This window comes from Suricata suricatta, chromosome 3 (genome assembly GCF_006229205.1).
Source record: "Suricata suricatta isolate VVHF042 chromosome 3, meerkat_22Aug2017_6uvM2_HiC, whole genome shotgun sequence".
Taxonomy (NCBI): domain Eukaryota; kingdom Metazoa; phylum Chordata; class Mammalia; order Carnivora; family Herpestidae; genus Suricata; species Suricata suricatta.
In genome coordinates, this window is record NC_043702.1 from 76,080,426 (window position 1) to 76,099,132 (window position 18,707).

At 37.4% G+C, this 18,707-nt stretch overlaps 1 protein-coding gene across 1 annotated transcript in view; it reads left to right on the forward strand.

Moving 5' to 3' along the window:
* Positions 1-18,707, forward strand: part of NEB (nebulin) — a 206,526-nt gene that overhangs the window by 85,042 nt on the left and 102,777 nt on the right. Inside the window, exons 63-73 of the mRNA XM_029934594.1 lie at positions 345-452; positions 2,411-2,722; positions 4,949-5,152; positions 5,468-5,572; positions 7,309-7,416; positions 8,600-8,911; positions 9,898-10,101; positions 10,816-10,920; positions 15,507-15,614; positions 16,736-17,047; positions 18,287-18,490. Of these exons, the coding sequence (XP_029790454.1) occupies positions 345-452; positions 2,411-2,722; positions 4,949-5,152; positions 5,468-5,572; positions 7,309-7,416; positions 8,600-8,911; positions 9,898-10,101; positions 10,816-10,920; positions 15,507-15,614; positions 16,736-17,047; positions 18,287-18,490 (2,082 nt within the window). The remainder of the gene's footprint in view (positions 1-344; positions 453-2,410; positions 2,723-4,948; positions 5,153-5,467; positions 5,573-7,308; positions 7,417-8,599; positions 8,912-9,897; positions 10,102-10,815; positions 10,921-15,506; positions 15,615-16,735; positions 17,048-18,286; positions 18,491-18,707) is intronic.

An 18,707-nucleotide genomic window follows, 5' to 3' on the forward strand; every position in this document is an offset into this window, starting at 1 on the left:
TCCCCAACTCATGCTGTCTCTCTCTCTCTCTCTCTCAAAATATATAAATAAACTTTAAAACTGATTCATGGTTGTAACTAAAAATTTTGAAACACTGGGTAATATTTATATTTAGTTAATTCAAAAAAGTTTTAAAATACAAAAAAAAGCTGTAATGTCCTATATATGTATCCTTTTTAAGTCTTCAGCAAACAATGCAAAGGCTTAGAACTCTCAGAATAAGATTATTATAGGTGCCTACCTGTGTAGAACTTAGTGAATTATTTTAGTCCCGCATCAGTTTTTGGATAAGAATGTCAAAATCTAACTGATATATGATTATGTATTATTTTGCCCCAATGCAGAGTCTGTATAAACTCGCCCACGAAGAAGCAAAGAAGAAGGGCTACGACCTGCGAAGTGACGCCATCCCAATCATGGCGGCCAAGGCCTCCAGGGACATCGCCAGTGACGTGAGTTTCAGTGTCATCCCAAGTATATAATCAGTCTGAACTGATACTTATACTGAACTAAATCTTCAAAAATAATCTTCCTCACCCTTTGAAAATATGCCCTAATGTATTAATGTGGGATCTTTAAAATACCTAGTTTTAAAAAGTGAAAAATTCGATGTTCATAAAAGAGGGTGATAACTTTCAGGACACAGTATATTCAATGAAAACTGACCCATCAAGAATGAAGAAAGATCCATTCATGGAAATTATTAGAGTACAGTTGCAGGCTTTGGAGACTTAAGTATTAACACCATGCTTATGGAAAGTATAAACTTAAGTATTGCCAGTGGCAATCAGGTCCTGGATTTGTATAAAATTTTAATATACAATATCCATAAAATTCATATGACACTTGATTTTGTAGTTCACCCTTCTAAGATTAAAAATGAAGGCAGTCGATTGATAATAGAGGTGGCTACTAGCCCAAGCCTGCACCCTTAATAATGGCTCCTGGCTCTCTAGCACATACCTCCCAGAATAAAACCACCATCCTTTCATGGTGCCTGAGAAGATTCTTGAGGAACAGACCACTGCTCTAAATATCAAGGCCCAACTTGTAGGAAAGTGGGTGGACCTCGAGGGTGTCATGCTAAGTGAAATAAGTCAGGCAGAGAAAGACAGATACCATATGTCTGCACTCATAGGTCTAACAGAACAGGAGAAACCTAATGGAAGACCAGGGAGAGGGGAAGAGGGAAAAAGAGTTGGGGAGAGAGAGGGACGCAAAACTTGAGAGACTATTGAATACTGAAAACGAACTGAGGGCTGAAGGGGGAGAGGGGAAAGAGGTGGTGGTGATGAAGGAGAGCACTTGTGGGGAAGAGCCCTGGGTGTTGTATGGAAACCAATTTGACAATAAACTACTTAATAAATAAATAAATAAATAAATAAATAAATAAATAAATAAATATCAAGGCCCACTATTTTGGAATATGGTAATACACTGCCCTTTATGTTGTATTAGTGACTCACTCTAGTTTATGTATGTTGGACCTTCCCCATAAATGGATTTATGTCAACCATAATAACAGGAATAACTAGGAAGTGCTGAGAACTCTGTGCTAAGAGCTTGACATGCATTATCTTACTTATACTTCATAACTATTTTAGGATGTAAGTATTATCATTATCCTGTTTTGGGGGTCTTAAGTAACTTGTTTAAAATCAAACTCCATGTAGGTGGTGGAGTTGAAACTCCAGACAACCTCATTACTTCCCACTGTACTATATCACCTCCTGCTGACCCATCTACACTTTCTTACTTATCTTTGAGACTAGAGGCACGTGTTTTGAATAACTGGCTCAGATCCCAGGACATCACTGGACATGGAATAGTAAAAACATTTTTGGCCCATGTGGGGGTAGGACCCATGAGTTTTCTAGAGCATGTTTTAACCATTTGGCCTGCTACATCAGCTTTGCTAGTATAATAATATAAGTATTATATTAAGACACTAGTGGTATACTATTACTTTATGATAGTATAGTCAGTATCTAGTACGCTAACTTGACCTAGAGTACTTCATCTTTCTAGGAACCGGATACTCGTTTTATGACTTATTACGCACAGCATGTTACCAAGTGTGACTCTTTCCTGACATACTTTTAATGCCTAAAATTCATTTGTCCAAGTTCCCCTATTCAAATGGCCTCTTGCCCTGTGAGCATGACCTGTCTCCAGAGTTACTCCTTATTATGAGGCCACAGGTGATTTTGAATGTGCACTACAATTATACTGATTCTATCTATTCTCTTAGCTCTGTAAGCTTCAAGTGTAAAGGTCAGGATATCAGTTTGACTTAGTGCTTATTAGACAAAGTCAACTTACAATTTTGATGTAAGCAATGTGATTTTGTACACACTTTTGACCTTGAAAGGCTTATGATAAAAACCTGATTTGTGTGTTTTCGTCTCAGTACAAATACAAAGATGGTTACCGCAAGCAACTTGGCCACCACATTGGAGCCCGGGACATCAAGGATGACCCCAAGATGATGTGGTCCATGCACGTGGCCAAGATCCAGAGTGACAGGGAGTACAAGAAGGACTTTGAGAAGTGGAAGACCAAGTTCAGCAGCCCCGTGGACATGTTGGGGGTGGTCCTGGCCAAGCAGTGCCAGACCTTGGTCAGTGACATAGACTATAAGAACTACCTGCATGAGTGGACATGCCTGCCTGACCAGAACGACGTCATCCATGCTCGGCAGGCCTATGACCTCCAGAGTGACGTGAGTCCAGCACCTAAAAAGAGCTGTGTTCAGCTTTATAAAAATTATCCCGTATATGCAACTCATTGGCCTACTTAAGCTAGGATTTATTGATCAATGAATGAGATTTGAATCAGTGTATAGTTTTTTTGCTTTATTGTAAGTACATTTAATAGGCTTTAGAAGGAAGAGAAGTTTACAAACTGGATTTGGTCTTTTAAAAACACAAACAGAATTTAGCAATATTTAAAGTCCACCAGATGGAGACATTTTCTTTTATTCTTTTAAGGGGGTAGAAACAACACATTTTTATTAAAAAATTTCTCTGAAATTTGTTTTTAGAATCTTTGCAAACCAGATGAGGTTATAGTTAGTAGAATTCTAATGCCTGTGACAGTGCTAATTGTTATTCTTATGAAACAAAAAAAGTTGCTGTGTTTGTAATCTATTGGATCAATTAACTGGCATTTTCTTCTCTTAGCACAGCTCTCTAGTATCTAGGGCTGCTGCTTTTAATATCAAATCTGAGTGTGAGAAGCACATTTCTTATAGCACATATCTTATAAATGTTTGAAGGGATTATTTGAGCATTAGAGGATTTTGGAAAATGAATTAATTTTTAATTTATATCTATATTTAATTATTTTAATTAATTTGATTAATTAAAAAATTTTTGGCCATTACTAGAAATTGTACAGCCCACCTGTGAAAACACCCACATTTGTTCTGTAGTTTTTAATCTAAAGAATCCTGTGTTTTGCAATTGTGTCTGAAAAGAAAGGCTTTGCCTGCACACGAAAGCATTAAAATGGTTAATGCCACCCGTGGGGGTGACAGCACTGACAGACTGATTACATCTGTCTATTTGTTGAGTGCCTTTTCAAGATCAACTTCAGCCACACTGTGATGCGGCCTTAATGGTTGTTTGAAAGTTAACAGTCATTGGAAAGTTAAAAAGCACTCCAGACATATAAAGTGTTACTGTTTTCATTCTTGCTGTTGTTACTTAGGGGCCAATCAGTAATCCTCATAGGGCAATTCCAGTAGGCTTTTTGTGTAGACTGCAAAATATCAGTCTATATTTTCTATTTAGTTGCTCTCATGGGTAAAATCCTTCAAATGAGCTGCGCAATGGTCCAATTCCTTTGTCGTGAAGTAGTTAATACTAAATGGGTTAACAAAGATCCTTAGTAGAAAAATAATTTTTAAAAAATTGAGAGAAGGATGCCTGAATGGGTCAGTTAAGAGACCAGCTCTTGATTAAGGCTCAGATTATAATCTTACAATTCAGGAGTTCAAGCCCAGCTTCGGACTCTATGCTGAGAGCTCAGAGCTTGCTTGGGATTCTCTGTCTCACTCTCTCTCTCTCTCTCTCTCTCTCTGAAAAATAAATAAACTTAAAAAGAACACAGATTTTTGTTTGAAAAATAAATTGAGAGAGAAAAGTATGGAAAGACCATTTTGGAAAGATGTCCATCTTCTTTTTAAAAAAAATTTGTTTAATGTTTATTTTTTAGAGAGAGAGAGAGAGAGAAAGAGAGTGAGTGAGGGAGAGGCAGAGAGAGGGGAGGACAAAGGATCCAAAGCTTGCTCCATGCTGACAACAGAGAGTCTGATGCAGGGCTCAAACCCACAAACCATGAGATCATGACCTGAGCCAAAGTTGGATGTTTAACCAACTGAGCCATCCAGGCACCCCAAGTCCATTTTTTGTCCTGAGAACTCGGTGGAAAGAGACGAGGGCCTTGGACTGATGAAATGATCATCAATTGCCCTGAGCCTTGGATAGTGTTAAAAGCCATGACGTTTTGCCTCAATGTTTCAGGGGATCTACATCATTATATATATATTTTTGGTTTATTTCTAAAGAGCTCTAGGCCTAACCTTTATTTACTGGTAGGCTGCTGTTGGACATATCTGTGGTTTCTCCCACTCTGGGTTGGCATTGTTTTCCTGGACACAGGGGCATTGTAATAATATTCACTGAACTGACTGATAGTAATTGGATCAGTCCTCTCCTTACCACCAGAAATATACGGTCACTTTTTATTATGGCTGGGAGATGTTTCTGGGTCATTTTTGGGTCATTCTGGGTCATAGCTTATCTTTTAGTCTGTCTAGCACAATGAGCTTGTTTTCTATGAAAAACTGACTACCAGTGTCGTACATTATTACTGATTGAGTTGGCATTTTTACCATAAATCTTTTAGTCTTGCTGAAGAGTTTCTGCCATTGTTGTCTTCACAGAACATTTACAAATCAGATCTCCAGTGGTTGAGAGGCATTGGCTGGGTCCCCATTGGGTCTGTGGACGTGGTCAAGTGCAAGAGAGCTGCGGAGATACTGAGTGACAACATCTACCGCCAGCCTCCAGACAAGCTGAAGTTCACCAGTGTGCCTGACTCCCTGGAGCAGGTGCTGGCCAAGAACAATGCCATCAATATGAACAAGGTGAGCCCCCAGCTACCTCAAGCTTCTCCAAGATTCCAAAAGATGCTATCGTACTCTAACAACTAGTGCAGTTAAATTATCTGTTGAAGTGTTGTAGGATCATTTTTACCTCCTAAATCATATACTTGAAATCTTCTAAATAATTTCTATTATTCTGAATTTTAGCTTTGACCACTACTGTAAGACTCAAACCTCCAATTTGAATACCTTATATCCAAGTTTGGTTTGCTTTTCCTACTTAGATTGATAATAATCATGCTTAACTTCTTGTAATTGCCATTTCAAATAGCATTCTATCAACATCTTCTTTGACAGCGTTTATACACAGAGGCCTGGGACAAAGACAAGACTCAAGTTCATATAATGCCTGATACCCCAGAGATCATGTTGGCAAGGCAGAACAAACTCAACTACAGCGAGGTAAGGGCCAAATCCTGTGGTGAAGCAACGCGTGTTTTATCATTGTTACTCTGTTTTCCTGTACTTACTTCTGTGGATTCTCAGACCTCAGAGATCACAGTGCCTTTGGCTCTGTGACATGAACATTCAGCCCATCTAGCCTTTTATTTCCTGGTTGGATATTATATGCTGTAGGATTCTGTGGGCAAACTTAAGTTGCATTACCTTTTTAGTTTATGGCCATTGCTGGTGTGGGTCAATGGGACCGAGCAGTATTTTTGGCATTCCCAAAGGGGTAGGATAGCCAGATAAAATAGTGACCCAGTATTTCTACTGAAATACTATTTGTCATTTACCTAAAATACAAGTCCAATTGGCCATGCTATCTTTTTATTTACTAAATTTGGCAATCTTACCAAGGGGATCTCCAATAATATGTAACTTTTCCCTACCTGGATCCTCAATACAATTGAGATGTAAGACAAAGGAATATGAATAGAAATTGAAATCTCACATTTCAACAGTTAAGTTCAAGGATTTAAATGAGCATGAAATGAGCCTAACTGAACCTTCAAATTAGGTTCCCATCTGGGCAGAGGCCACACTAGAGCAGGACAATTAGCTACACTCCCCTCAAGGGTAAGATCTTCCTTAAAGCCCAGAGAAACAGAAGGCACTGGGCTTAGTCCCAGAGGGAGTGTCAAAGCTGAACGGGAAGTGCCTAGTCATTCCATTCCTACTAGTTAAATAAATCAGTAAGTCAGTGATTCGCAGGCAGTGAGTAAAGGGGCAAAGGAGAAAGGTCAGAGAAAAATAATTGTGCTCCTTCTATGGAAAGAAAGCTTCAGGTGCGGGCGGGGGGCGGGGGGGGGGGAAGGACGGGAAGTATTCTCTATTAACAGCACTGGGCGTTTTAAAAGTAAGACACAGTTTACTTTAGGCACATATTTTATTCATATGATATAGCCAAAATTTAGAATCTTAAAGCTGTGATTATAGTCCAGTTAGCTGTTTCAAAATGTATGTCAGTCTTTTCCTCCTTTTTTTTAAACATTATAAAGTATTACATGATTGTGGAAAATGTTTGAAGCAATAAAGGAATGAATGTAGTATGTATATTTTATGTATAAATTAATATTAAACATTGTTCTGCAATTATTTTTTTACTTAGAAATAGGTATAGATTGATGCTCTGTAAATTGATCTATATTACTAGGATATATTAATCTATGTTTAATGTGCATAATATAATAAACTACATGATATATATTAATCTACAAAGTATATGATGGATTAAAATATCAATCAAAGTTAATTCCATTGATCTCATTGATTTCTTTTTTTTTGTTGTTTTTTTTTTTAAATTTTTATTTATTTTTGAGAGGCAGAGACAGACAGTGCGAGCAGGGGAGGGTCAGAGAGAGAGAGGGAGATATAGAATCCAAAGCAGGCTCCAGGCTCTGAGCTATCAGCACAGAGCCCGATGTGGGGCTCGAACCCACGAACCATGAGATCATGACCTGAGCCAAAGCCGGGCGCTTAACTGACTGAGCCACTCAGGCGCCCCTGATCTCGTTGATTTCTAAAGCTCTCTATGGGGGGGTTATAAGATACAATTTATTTACTTTCAGTATTTCTCGATAAAAATTTAGCTGTTTCCAGATCCTGTCCTTTTTAAAATTACTTGGTATGTCACTTAATAATCTCCAAGTTGTTGCTGTCAAACCTTTCACTTTCACTCTACTGTCTTTCTATAGACTCTGTATAAACTCGCCCACGAAGAGGCAAAGAAGAAGGGCTACGACCTGCGAGGTGATGCCATCCCAATCCTGGCGGCCAAGGCCTCCAGGGACATCGCCAGTGACGTGAGTAGCCACACCCCATGCGTGTACATGGCTGGATAGCGGGGAGATGCATCTATGCACCAATTAAAGCATGCATCTTGTGCTTTAAATGAAAAAAAATGTTTTTCACTGGAAAAAGCTCTTTTATATTTTTAATTCCAGAAACTGTAATATTCAGGCCCCATACGTAAAAAGGGTGTCCTAAATTTTAGTATAAAATTGAATTTGAATCTATAGTTGTTCATATCTACAATTATAGATATTTCTTACGGGAATAAGAAAATGTCAGAAGAGTTAAAAAACAATAATAATTTGGTTACATATGTTGGCTCAACATCAGAAAAAGACCTGGTTCAGCCAGGTCTAGGAAAATGTACCTTACCTTAGTCTTGTTTTGGATTTTTGCCAACTCATTCTTTGGCAAATTACCTTAAGTGCTTCCTTTTGAGCTCTTTTTAAATGAAAACAGAACAACAAAGACAACCAAAAACAGTAAAATGGTGATCCTCATTTCTTTTCTTGCTATCTCTGAAAGAAGTGAGTCCTTCAGTGGAGAATTCAGAGTTCCATACATACACATTAGACTTTATGAGGTGTTATTTCCTGAAGTGAAGAGAAAATATCTATTCAGCACTTAACACCATCACCACCACTAAAATGCTTTCTTATAGTTATGTAATCTGTTTTCTCACTCGAAGAATCCCAAGAAACCCCAGCCAAATTTGATCTTTAGCAGAGCAGGGTATGCAGAATAGAAAATGCAAGCCAGTCCATTTTAGGGAGTCAGGTGATGCAGTGAAAGTCAACAGAGCTAGAATTGGGAGCTGTGAGACGAGGCCAGTGGGATAATAAGATACCTGTGGACTGGGAAGTAGCCTTCTCAAAATCAATTTAAAATTGCTGAGTTAGTGATTTCACTGGCCCAAGGTAAAATAAATAAATAAATAAATAAAAATTATGGTTCCAATTGATTTTCTAGAAGTGTTGCTGCCTTTTTTTCCAGTGACTTAAGGTCTGCAACCTTAGAACTATGTAGTTGGCCTGTCTTCCCATTAGAATATTGCTGTGAAGTCAAATCAGAGTTTAGGATAAGGAGATAAGTTGATATTCAGATGGTTCCAAATTAAAATTATGATGCTTCAAATCATGAAGATTTTAGGCCTTTATAACATGTTTATCTTTTAAATGACTACTTTTATTTCAGTACAAATACAAAGATGGTTACCGCAAGCAACTTGGCCACCACATTGGAGCCCGGGACATCAAGGATGACCCCAAGATGATGTGGTCCATGCACGTGGCCAAGATCCAGAGTGACAGGGAGTACAAGAAGGACTTTGAGAAGTGGAAGACCAAGTTCAGCAGCCCAGTGGACATGTTGGGGGTGGTCCTGGCCAAGAAGTGCCAGACCTTAGTCAGTGACATAGACTATAAGAACTACCTGCATGAGTGGACGTGCCTGCCTGACCAAAATGATGTCATCCATGCTCGGCAGGCCTATGACCTCCAGAGTGATGTGAGTACTAAGGCCTGTTATATACCACCAGTGACCATGCTTATGTTGGTAATTCACAGTAATACGTAGATAATGGTCTGGGATTAGATAGAGCCCTCAGAAGTAATAACGTTTTTTCTCTCCACCTCTCATTCACTGGGCCTTACTTTTCTTTTAGAGAGACCATGATCCCATGAAAGTGTATCTAATTTGGCTTCATACTTTATTTTTTAAAGTTTACTTATTTATTTTGAGAGAGAGTGTGTGTGTGTGCAAGAGAGTGAGAGAGAGAGGGAGGCAGGGAGGGGGAGAGAGAGAGAGAGAGAGAGAGAGAGAGAGAGAGAGAGAGAGAGAGAGAGAGAGAGAATGAGAATGAGAATGAATGAATGAATCAATCAATCAATCCTAGGAGGCTTCGTGTTTTCAATACAGAGCCCGATGCTGGGCTCAAACTCACAAACTGTAAGATCATGACCTAAGCCAAAATCAAGAGTTGGTCGCTTAACCAACTAAGCCATCCAGGTGCCTCTAGATTTCATGTTTTAAAAAGACATAGACATGATGTTTGGCTATTAAAGTTTTTCAGGGGCGCCTGGGTGGCTCAGTCGGTTAAGCGACCGGCTTTGGCTCAGGTCATGATCTCACGGTTCGTGGGTTTGAGCCCTGCATTGGGCTCTGTGCTGACAGCTAGCTCAGAGCCTGGAGCCTGCTTTGGATTCTATATTTCCCTCTGTCTCTGACCCTCCCCTGCTCACGCTGTCTCTCTCTGTCTCTCAAAAAAAAAAAAAAAAAAAAAGCATTAAAGTTTTTCAGTCTTTTTTTTTAAGAAAATTTTTAAAGTAATTTTATACCCAACATGGGGCTCAAACTCATGACCCCAAAATCAAGAGACATATGCTCCTCTAAGCCAGCAAGGCACTGGAAATTTTCCATCTTTTTCTTTCATTGTTTAAATCAAGTGTCATAACAGCTTAAGTAAGACTTGCTTTTGTGTTTGATATCACCAGAACATTTACAAATCAGATCTCCAGTGGTTGAGAGGCATTGGCTGGGTCCCCATTGGGTCTGTGGACGTGGTCAAGTGCAAGAGAGCTGCGGAGATACTGAGTGACAACATCTACCGCCAGCCTCCAGACAAGCTGAAGTTCACCAGTGTGCCTGACTCCCTGGAGCAGGTGCTGGCCAAGAACAACGCCATCAATATGAACAAGGTGAGCCCCAGTTTGGGAGAAACTAAAATAGAACCATATGCTCTTGAGAATATCTATCATTAACTTAGTCTTTTAATTGTTTTCCATTTGTCATATTGTCTTTAGTGATTTGGTTGCATTCTTTATTCAGTTACATTAGAATTCCAAAAATGATTTGGGAATTTCTACTTTGACATCTCTTGTGAAAAAGCCAGAGCTAAGAATAGGATAGATATTTGGTGTTCAATTTGTTCGAGGTCAATGAGAATAATACATGGCTTGATATCAAGGTTTCTTTCCTGTTGGGTCCTTACCTAAGTGAGTATAAAACAAGCAAGTGACTGCACATATCCATAACATTCATCAAAAATCAATGTGGGGATGGCATATCCAGTTAAATTTGCCATTAGTAAACAACAAAACCATGGGAAAGATTTAATGTAACCACAGTTCATATGCTATGCATGCCTGGAAAATACTTGCTTATAATTTAATTGGAGGTGATCATATAACAAAACACAACACACACACACGTTTTCTTTTTATATCTTAGTCTATGTTTCTATTTATTGACAATAAATATCTTGTAATATTAAAGATACTTGGAGCATTGGCATATAGTACATAGCATAGATAGTGAGGAGGCTGGCTTTCAACTTTGTCATGTACTCTAAATTAGAAACTCCTATTTACAACATTGTTTTTCTCATTCATTAACCTGTTTATCATCCACAGCGCTTATACACAGAAGCCTGGGACAAAGACAAGACCCAGATCCACATCATGCCTGATACCCCGGAAATTATGTTGGCAAGACAAAATAAAATAAATTATAGTGAGGTAAGACCATTTGTTTTGTTTTCTTGGTCTAACCACATTGGTTTTTTGCTGAGGTAGTAAAAAGGTTAGAATTATGGACTTAATTCTAACATGTACCAGTTAGCTTAGTTTTGATTTTTTATGCCCGTCACCCTACCCTGAATATTTGTGCCATTTTTCAAAAAGTATATAGATAAAAAGATACAGAAATAGATAAATACAAAAATATCTGCATGACAGGAGGAAAAAGGAAACTCTCAAAGTCAACTATTAATGATTGAAACTTACTATAATTTTAATTCAAAAATAATGGTTGCTATTTATCAGATTAGTACTTCAATATTTGTTCTATGAGTTATTCTTCAGTTACCTCACCTGTGAAAATGGGATAAAAATACCTATCTTAAAGAATTTTTGTGGTGACTGAAGAAGGTAGTATATATAATATGCCCAACAGAGAGCCTGGCACAAATAGTTGCTTAATAAACTTTAACTTCCTCTTCTCGCCATGAAAATTGGACTTATTTACTATATTCACAATAACTTGAGCTGTACTTACAAGAACTGAAATGGGATCCTCAAGTCCATCCATTTCAAAATTGGCTGAGGACCAGAAAATAAATTTTTTAGGTGTTATCTCCAGCCTCACTGAACTTGTCATCACATACCTTTGCGGTCCAGAAATACTGCTGCAGGAACAGCTTCATGCCCAGTTGTGTTCGCCAAAGTCCACAATTATCTGGTTTATTCAAGAAGAGATTGTTTTCTTACAAGTTTGTGTGTCTTCATTTAAAAAGAAAAAGAGAGGAGACTTTTCTTCAGTTTGAGAACATTGGAAAACTAAGTATCCATTTTTAAGACTTGACCATATTCATTCTTTTGCCTGTATTGACTACTTTTACTTATGATAATGCGGCCCTAACGAAGAGGCTTGTATCATATAACCGTGACAAGTGAAGTGAAGAGGGTACGATTTCCCTTATAAAACAGACCTGAGGACAGGTCCGATTATAACTCTTTGCTTGGTCTTGGCTTCAGCCATTTTGTTGAATGAACAATTTTTCTCTTGGCCACAGAGCTCCTCTGTTGGTTTAGCTTTTCCCAAGAGGCCTGTCTCACCCCAGATGAAGGTAGTTTCTTCCCCATAGCGTGATGAGGCTTTTAACTCTCCCCCTTTTGTTGAAAGTAGATCAGTGAGGTAGGTGCTTGTGTGTGTGCGCGTGTGTGCGTGTGCGTGTGTGTGCGCGTGCGTGTGTGTGCGTGCACGTGTGTGTGTGCGCATGTGCGTGTGTGTGTGTGTTTCAGACTGCTGAGAGGAAATTGGGCTTTTATTTCTACAATATTCAGCTGGATTCATTTTTTTTTAAATCACATGATCATGTTAATTGCCTAAGGACTGTCTTCTGAAGATTGGGTTTCATAATGACTCACTTGAATTTTTTCTAAACCCACTGGTACCTTCATTCCATACTTAATGTAAACAAAACAAAGCAACCACATCTTGCCTTTTTTCCCCTCAAATTCTCACTTACCTATTCTAGTTCTCTTGGGTAAATGACTTACCCAACAAGCTTTACAAGAGAGTCTGATGGTAACCAAAAGTGCTCTCCTCTTTGAAGCGCTACATCTTTTTCAAATGTTGAAAGAATGAAATAAATCAATTTGTTTGGCCTAAAGACATGAGACGATTTAAATACATTTTTTCCACTTACACATAAGGACAGAGTCCTCAAAAGAGAAATATAATAGACAAACTATTTGACTCAGCAGTTACAAAATAAACATTACTAGACATTTTTAAGAAGACAAAATGCCCTTGGGATTTTATTTTGAATGTATCAAATTTATTATTTTTGTTTCAGCTTTTTCTTGTAAAATCTTGGGAAGAATGTAATTTGTCAGGTATTCATAATCTACATTAAAAACATGTAATAACTTCCTTCTAGGACTCAAGTCATTTAAAAATTAAGCATCTCTGCATCATATTTAAAATTTAGATGTTATTCCAATATTTTTAATTCAGTCTAACATGAGAATGGGGGATAATAATGAAGCAATTAGTTTTCATTATTTCTGCCACACTATTTAAAGACTTTCCTTACATTGAACTTTTTGTCTTCATGCAGCCTCAATAGTCATGAAATACTGAATATTACATAGTAGGAAGAAAGATAAAGTCCTAAAGAATTGTAGGTCATTGTTTTGCCCTTAAAGCCATAAGTAATTTCTAAATCCTTTTCCAGAACTATCTGCAGGGTTCTGCATCTACTTGCTCTGAAACAGTAACTTTCTTTAAAAGAGGAAAAGGGGGGTAAATTAAATTATTTCATCATAGACCAGCTTAAGAACTATGTCTGTTTTGGGGTGTAAAGATGAGCTCCCTTCCAACCTCACGTGTCCTTGAGGTAATACAAAGTCTTTGCAGCAAGTATGCTGGCTTGCAGTGTTTTAAGCAAATCACTTAATAGGACTTCAACTTCCCTCTCCTACTTGTCTAAATTACCTGCCTGAGGGCCCCTGCATTCAAGTGGTGTCTACTTCCTCTTAGCCACTCTTCTCTCAATTAAAAAAAAAAAAAAAAAAAGCACAGATTAAACACCTAGAAACCAAGGAGACAGTCAAATGCCACTCATGCTCCTGAGTTGGATTCTAGGTAGACAAACAATATTGCTATAAAGGACACTACTGGGACAGCTGGTGAAATCTGAACATTCACTATCTTTTAGATAACAGTATTGTGTCAATATTAAATTTCCCAAATTTGGGGCGCCTGGGTGGCTCAGTCGGTTAAGCATCCGTCTTCGGCTCAGGTCATGATCTCATGGTTTGTGGGTACGAGCCCCGCGTTGGGCTCTGTGCTGACAGCTAGCTCAGAGCCTGGAGCCTGCTTCGGATTCTGTGTCTCCCTCTCCCTCTGACCCTCCCCTATTCCCACTGTCTCTGTCTCTCAAAAATAAATAAAGAACATAAAAAAAAATTTAAATTTCCCAAATTTAATATATTGTTGTTGTATAAAAATGACTTTTTCTTAGGCAATACATGCTTTAAATATTTAAAAGTGAAAGTCATAATGTCTATGATGTACTCTTAATTGGTTCTTATTATTGAAAATAAGAATAAAAAAACAAATATACATGCCACACATGCACAGAAGAGAGAAAATAAATATGGCAAAAGTAATAATAATTGGGTAGCTGGGTGTTCATTATACTATTCTTAAAACTTTTCCGTAGGTCTGAAATTTTTCAAAACAAGGAAAATATACATTTTTAGATATTAAGACATATATTAAAATATTTGACCAGGTAAGATTTTATAAAGATTTCTAAAACGAGGATAAAAAGAAAGCATACCAGTTCCAGCAGTTAAAGTATACATGCCTGAGAGTATTTTTAAAAGTAATCTGCCAAGCAGACAGTTTAATTCATTAATATCCACCAAAACCTTTTTCAAGGTTTTCAATCAAGATACTGTGGTTTCCTATAAATCACAAAAGTAACATTAAGAGATTCAATAAATTTTTACTTTTTATGTTAAAAAATTATCACAATGCATACTTTATTATTTTTGATTATAAAAGAATATTAACAATTATTTTAAAATTTATCTTAACAGTACATAGGATTGGTCAAAACTCCTGTGGGTAGCTCATAAGCAAAAACCGCTGAAGGGAGACTTCTAGTATAGATGATTTGTTTAATGCACTGGTTCTCAAACTGTGTTCCCACAGAACACCTGCATTCCACAGTCTATGTGTATGTGTCCTACCATAGAAATGGAACAGTGGGTGTTTTTCCAATTTACAGAATAAATTATCAAATGCAGTTTTATTAGTTTTGTGTTTTTAACTAATAAGTTAATAATTGTAAACAAATTAATAATTAATAATTGTGAAGCAAATCAATATTAACAAAGACATATAGGAACAGATTTCCTTAGTTCAGCACTGTTTGATTATAGATATGTATATATTCGTGGTGGTGGTGGTGGTGGTGGTGGTGGTGTGTATTGTTATGTAATCATTTTCTTTGCTAGTTAAATTGTTCCTAATTCAAATTTGGAGTTAATTAAATCAACACTTCTTGGTTGTGTGATAAGAAGAATAAGCGCTCAACAATCCAACACCTTAGAAAGCTATTGACTTCACATCTGAAATCTATAAGGGTTTGTGTAAAGAGAACTTGCAGTGTTAAAACCTGCCAGATGTAAAATTTCAACTTAAATAGCTTGGATAAACAGAATGTAAAAGAAAGAGGTTTTTGTTTTGTTTTGCTTTTTAAGATTTAAGGCTGAACATATTAGTGCAGTTAACTCTGGATCCAAAGTAGTCTTCTTTTGACAAAAATACATTTTTTAGAGTGAAAGTATTATATCTAAAAGCTACTACTTCTGGGACTCAGTCATTTGTGTCTGACCCTTGATTTTAGCTCAGGTCAGGAATCTCACTGTTTGAGCAATCAAGCCCTGCATCAGGCTCAGTGCTGACAGAACGGAGCCTGCTTGGGATTCTCTCTCTCCCCTTCCCCTGCTTGTGTGCGCTGCTTCTCAAAAATAATAAATAAGCTACAAATGAATGAATGAATGAGTGTTGCTACTTCTTTCCTCAGAACATCTATCGCCAGGCCATGGAAGAAGCCAAGAAAGAAGGCTATGACTTGAGAAGTGATGCCATTCCCATTGTGGCTGCCAAGGCATCCCGAGACATTGCCAGTGATGTAAGAGCTGAACAAGTTCTTCCTTTTGCTACCAACAGGCCGGCCCTTTGTGCAGGGAAACACAGAGGGATGTCTCTGTCGTCATCAGTCATGGGTCTGTGGTCCTCCACCTTAACTGCCTTCATTGTACAGGCAAATCAGTTGAGGGTTTGAGATAGTAGGTAACCTGCCCAAGATCACAGGCATCATTTAGACAAAGTCTGGACTATACTGTAGTTCTTTTGATTCTTGTCCTTTGGTCTTTGTTTAATAAGATTGAGTACCTTCATTAAAGCAAGATGGACATACGCTGAGCTAGCTCATAAAACCTCATGAGAGCTCAAGACAAAGATGGCAGGAAGGGAGCAGGCTTTCAAGGAGTTCTCCCTCCTGACTTGAGGAAGGACATAGGATAGCAAAAAATGATATGTCTGCTTGCTGAAGGGTACACAAAATCAATTGTCTTTACCTTAGAAGTAAAAATATCAGATTCCTAGACAACTTAAATATTAATCTGAATAATAGCAAATTGTCCATTTTTGTAGGTTTTTTAAATCATAATTTAAAAACAGAAAACTTACTGTCTTAACCATTTTTCAAGTACATAGTTCAGCAGTGTAAAGTGTATTTTCACTATTGAGCAAGAAACAGTCTTCTGGAACTTTTTCATTTTCCAAAACTGAAACTATATACCTTTATAACAATAAAATTCCTCAATTTTTAAACTGCCCCCAGATTATTTGTGCAGAGAAAAATTATTTCTCATAATACCCTAGAAAAAAGATTAAGAAACATCTCAGTTGAGTCCACCCGTATGACCAACTTCCGAGACACTTTATCACTATAATTGAGTTCACTCCTTCAAAGTTTACTTTTTAGTCTCTGTTTATCAACATAAAAATTTTAGTGTAACATATTAGCTTAATATAAGGCGATTATTGTGGAGTTATTCTGTGGAAATGTACAAACAAGCACGACATCCTCTTCTTTGGAAGTAAGCGTTTTCCAATGTGTAGCATCTCAGCAGCCCAGGTTGAGCCTACCCTAGTGTCTTAAGGATTTCCTAGAAAAATGTCATCACAAAAAGAATGACAGGAAAAAGCCGTTGGTGCTCCCTCCTTATTTACTGGTTTCTCTTTCAGTACAAATATAAAGAAGCTTATCGTAAGCAGTTGGGTCACCACATCGGTGCCCGAGCAGTACACGATGACCCCAAGATAATGTGGTCCCTCCACATCGCCAAAGTGCAGAGTGACCGTGAGTACAAGAAAGAATTTGAGAAATACAAGACCAGGTACAGCAGCCCGGTGGACATGCTTGGTATCGTTCTGGCCAAGAAATGTCAGACCTTGGTCAGTGATGTGGACTATAAACATCCTCTGCACGAATGGACCTGCCTACCGGACCAGAATGACATCATCCAGGCCCGGAAAGCTTATGACCTCCAGAGTGACGTGAGTACCCTGGTGCTGGTTCTGCAGGTTAGAAGATCTGAAACATGTGCTTGGGTTCCGACTGGTGCCAGTCGCTGGAATTCATTTGTGTATTTTAAACAATATGTCATTGAATGTTTAAAAAGCGTTTCCTCAGTCTGCCTTTGTATGAGTTAGGTGAAACTTAGTCCTCAGAAATACATATATATAGCTATGTATTTTTGGCTTAAAGAGGTAGAAATATATGTCGGTGTAGAGGGAGGTGGAAAAAGTGGGATCAGAAGTATATTATGCTATATTATTGTAACAAACATTTCATATTTTATACCTACTGACAAAGAAATAATATATTCTTGTCTTTTTCAAAACCAATCATCTAATTCTTTTTAACAGTTAGCATGTATTATTGAGAGTAAAATAAAATGAATAATTAGAGAAGTATCTAATATATTATCTTTATAACACTACATTACGCACTTGATATTTTGTGATTTTGAAAGTAGAAATAAAAGAAAGACTTTATAAAAGTTCTTTTTACACATCCAAAGGGTAGCTATGTGTGAAGATGGATGTTAATTAGACTTATTGGATCATTTCACAATATATATGTATACTGAATCATTAGGTGGTGCACTTGAAACTAATATATTACATGTCAATTATATCTCAGTTTTAAAAATGCAAGAGTGTGATTTGCAAAGGTTAACATTACTATGTGTTAAAACTCTATTGTAGTTAAATTTCACCTCTTTTCCTTTAAAAAAGGCTAGAGTTTTTGTGACTGCACAGCATTGGTCTGAGTGTGGGGTCTTACTGGGAGCTATTAGAGCACATTTTTCATTTTTCTTTTAATATAATTTATTGTCAAGTTGCCTAACATACAGTGTGTAAAGTGTGCTCCTGGATTTTGGGGTAGATTCCCATGATTCATCACTTCCATACAACAGCCAGTTAGAGCACATTTTTCAAAGTAAAAGAAACTCTACTTCTGTGTAAAAATCTTGTACTACTTGCAAGGGCAGGTGTCTTCTACGTTTTAAAAAACTTCTTTCATCATTCTTGGTGCAATCCTCTGTACCAAAAAATGCTCAGGAGGAAGAAATATTCTCAGGATTCAGTAATGCTTATAAATGAGTGATCAGCTATGCTGAAGCTCTATTTGTTCACCAATACTTTTGTATTTCTCTAGTAGGAGCCATTTTGTGACTCTGAATCTAAAATTCTGATTAGTAAATGTGTATCTTATCTGTTCATTTGCAGAATTTATATAAGTCAGACCTTGAATGGATGAAAGGCATTGGCTGGGTTCCAATTGGTTCCATGGAAGTGGTTAAAGCCAAGAGGGCCACAGAGATACTGAGTGATAATATCTACCGTCAGCGTCCAGACACCCTGAAATTTACCAGCATAACTGACACTCCAGAGCAGGTGTTGGCAAAGAGCAATGCTATAAACATGAATAAGGTGAGTTTTTACTCCCCAGTGTTAGAGGAATTTACCATAGAAAAAGGTAAAATCTGACATGTTACAGCATTCCTATAATTCCTATAGGATTTATGATACCTTTTAAATAATTACACACTTTAAATACTGCAACCCATTTATACTTTTCAGAGCTGTTAAAGAATTTTACTGAGTCAATGAAATAGTAAACTAGTAAGCTAAATAATCTTGGAAAGAG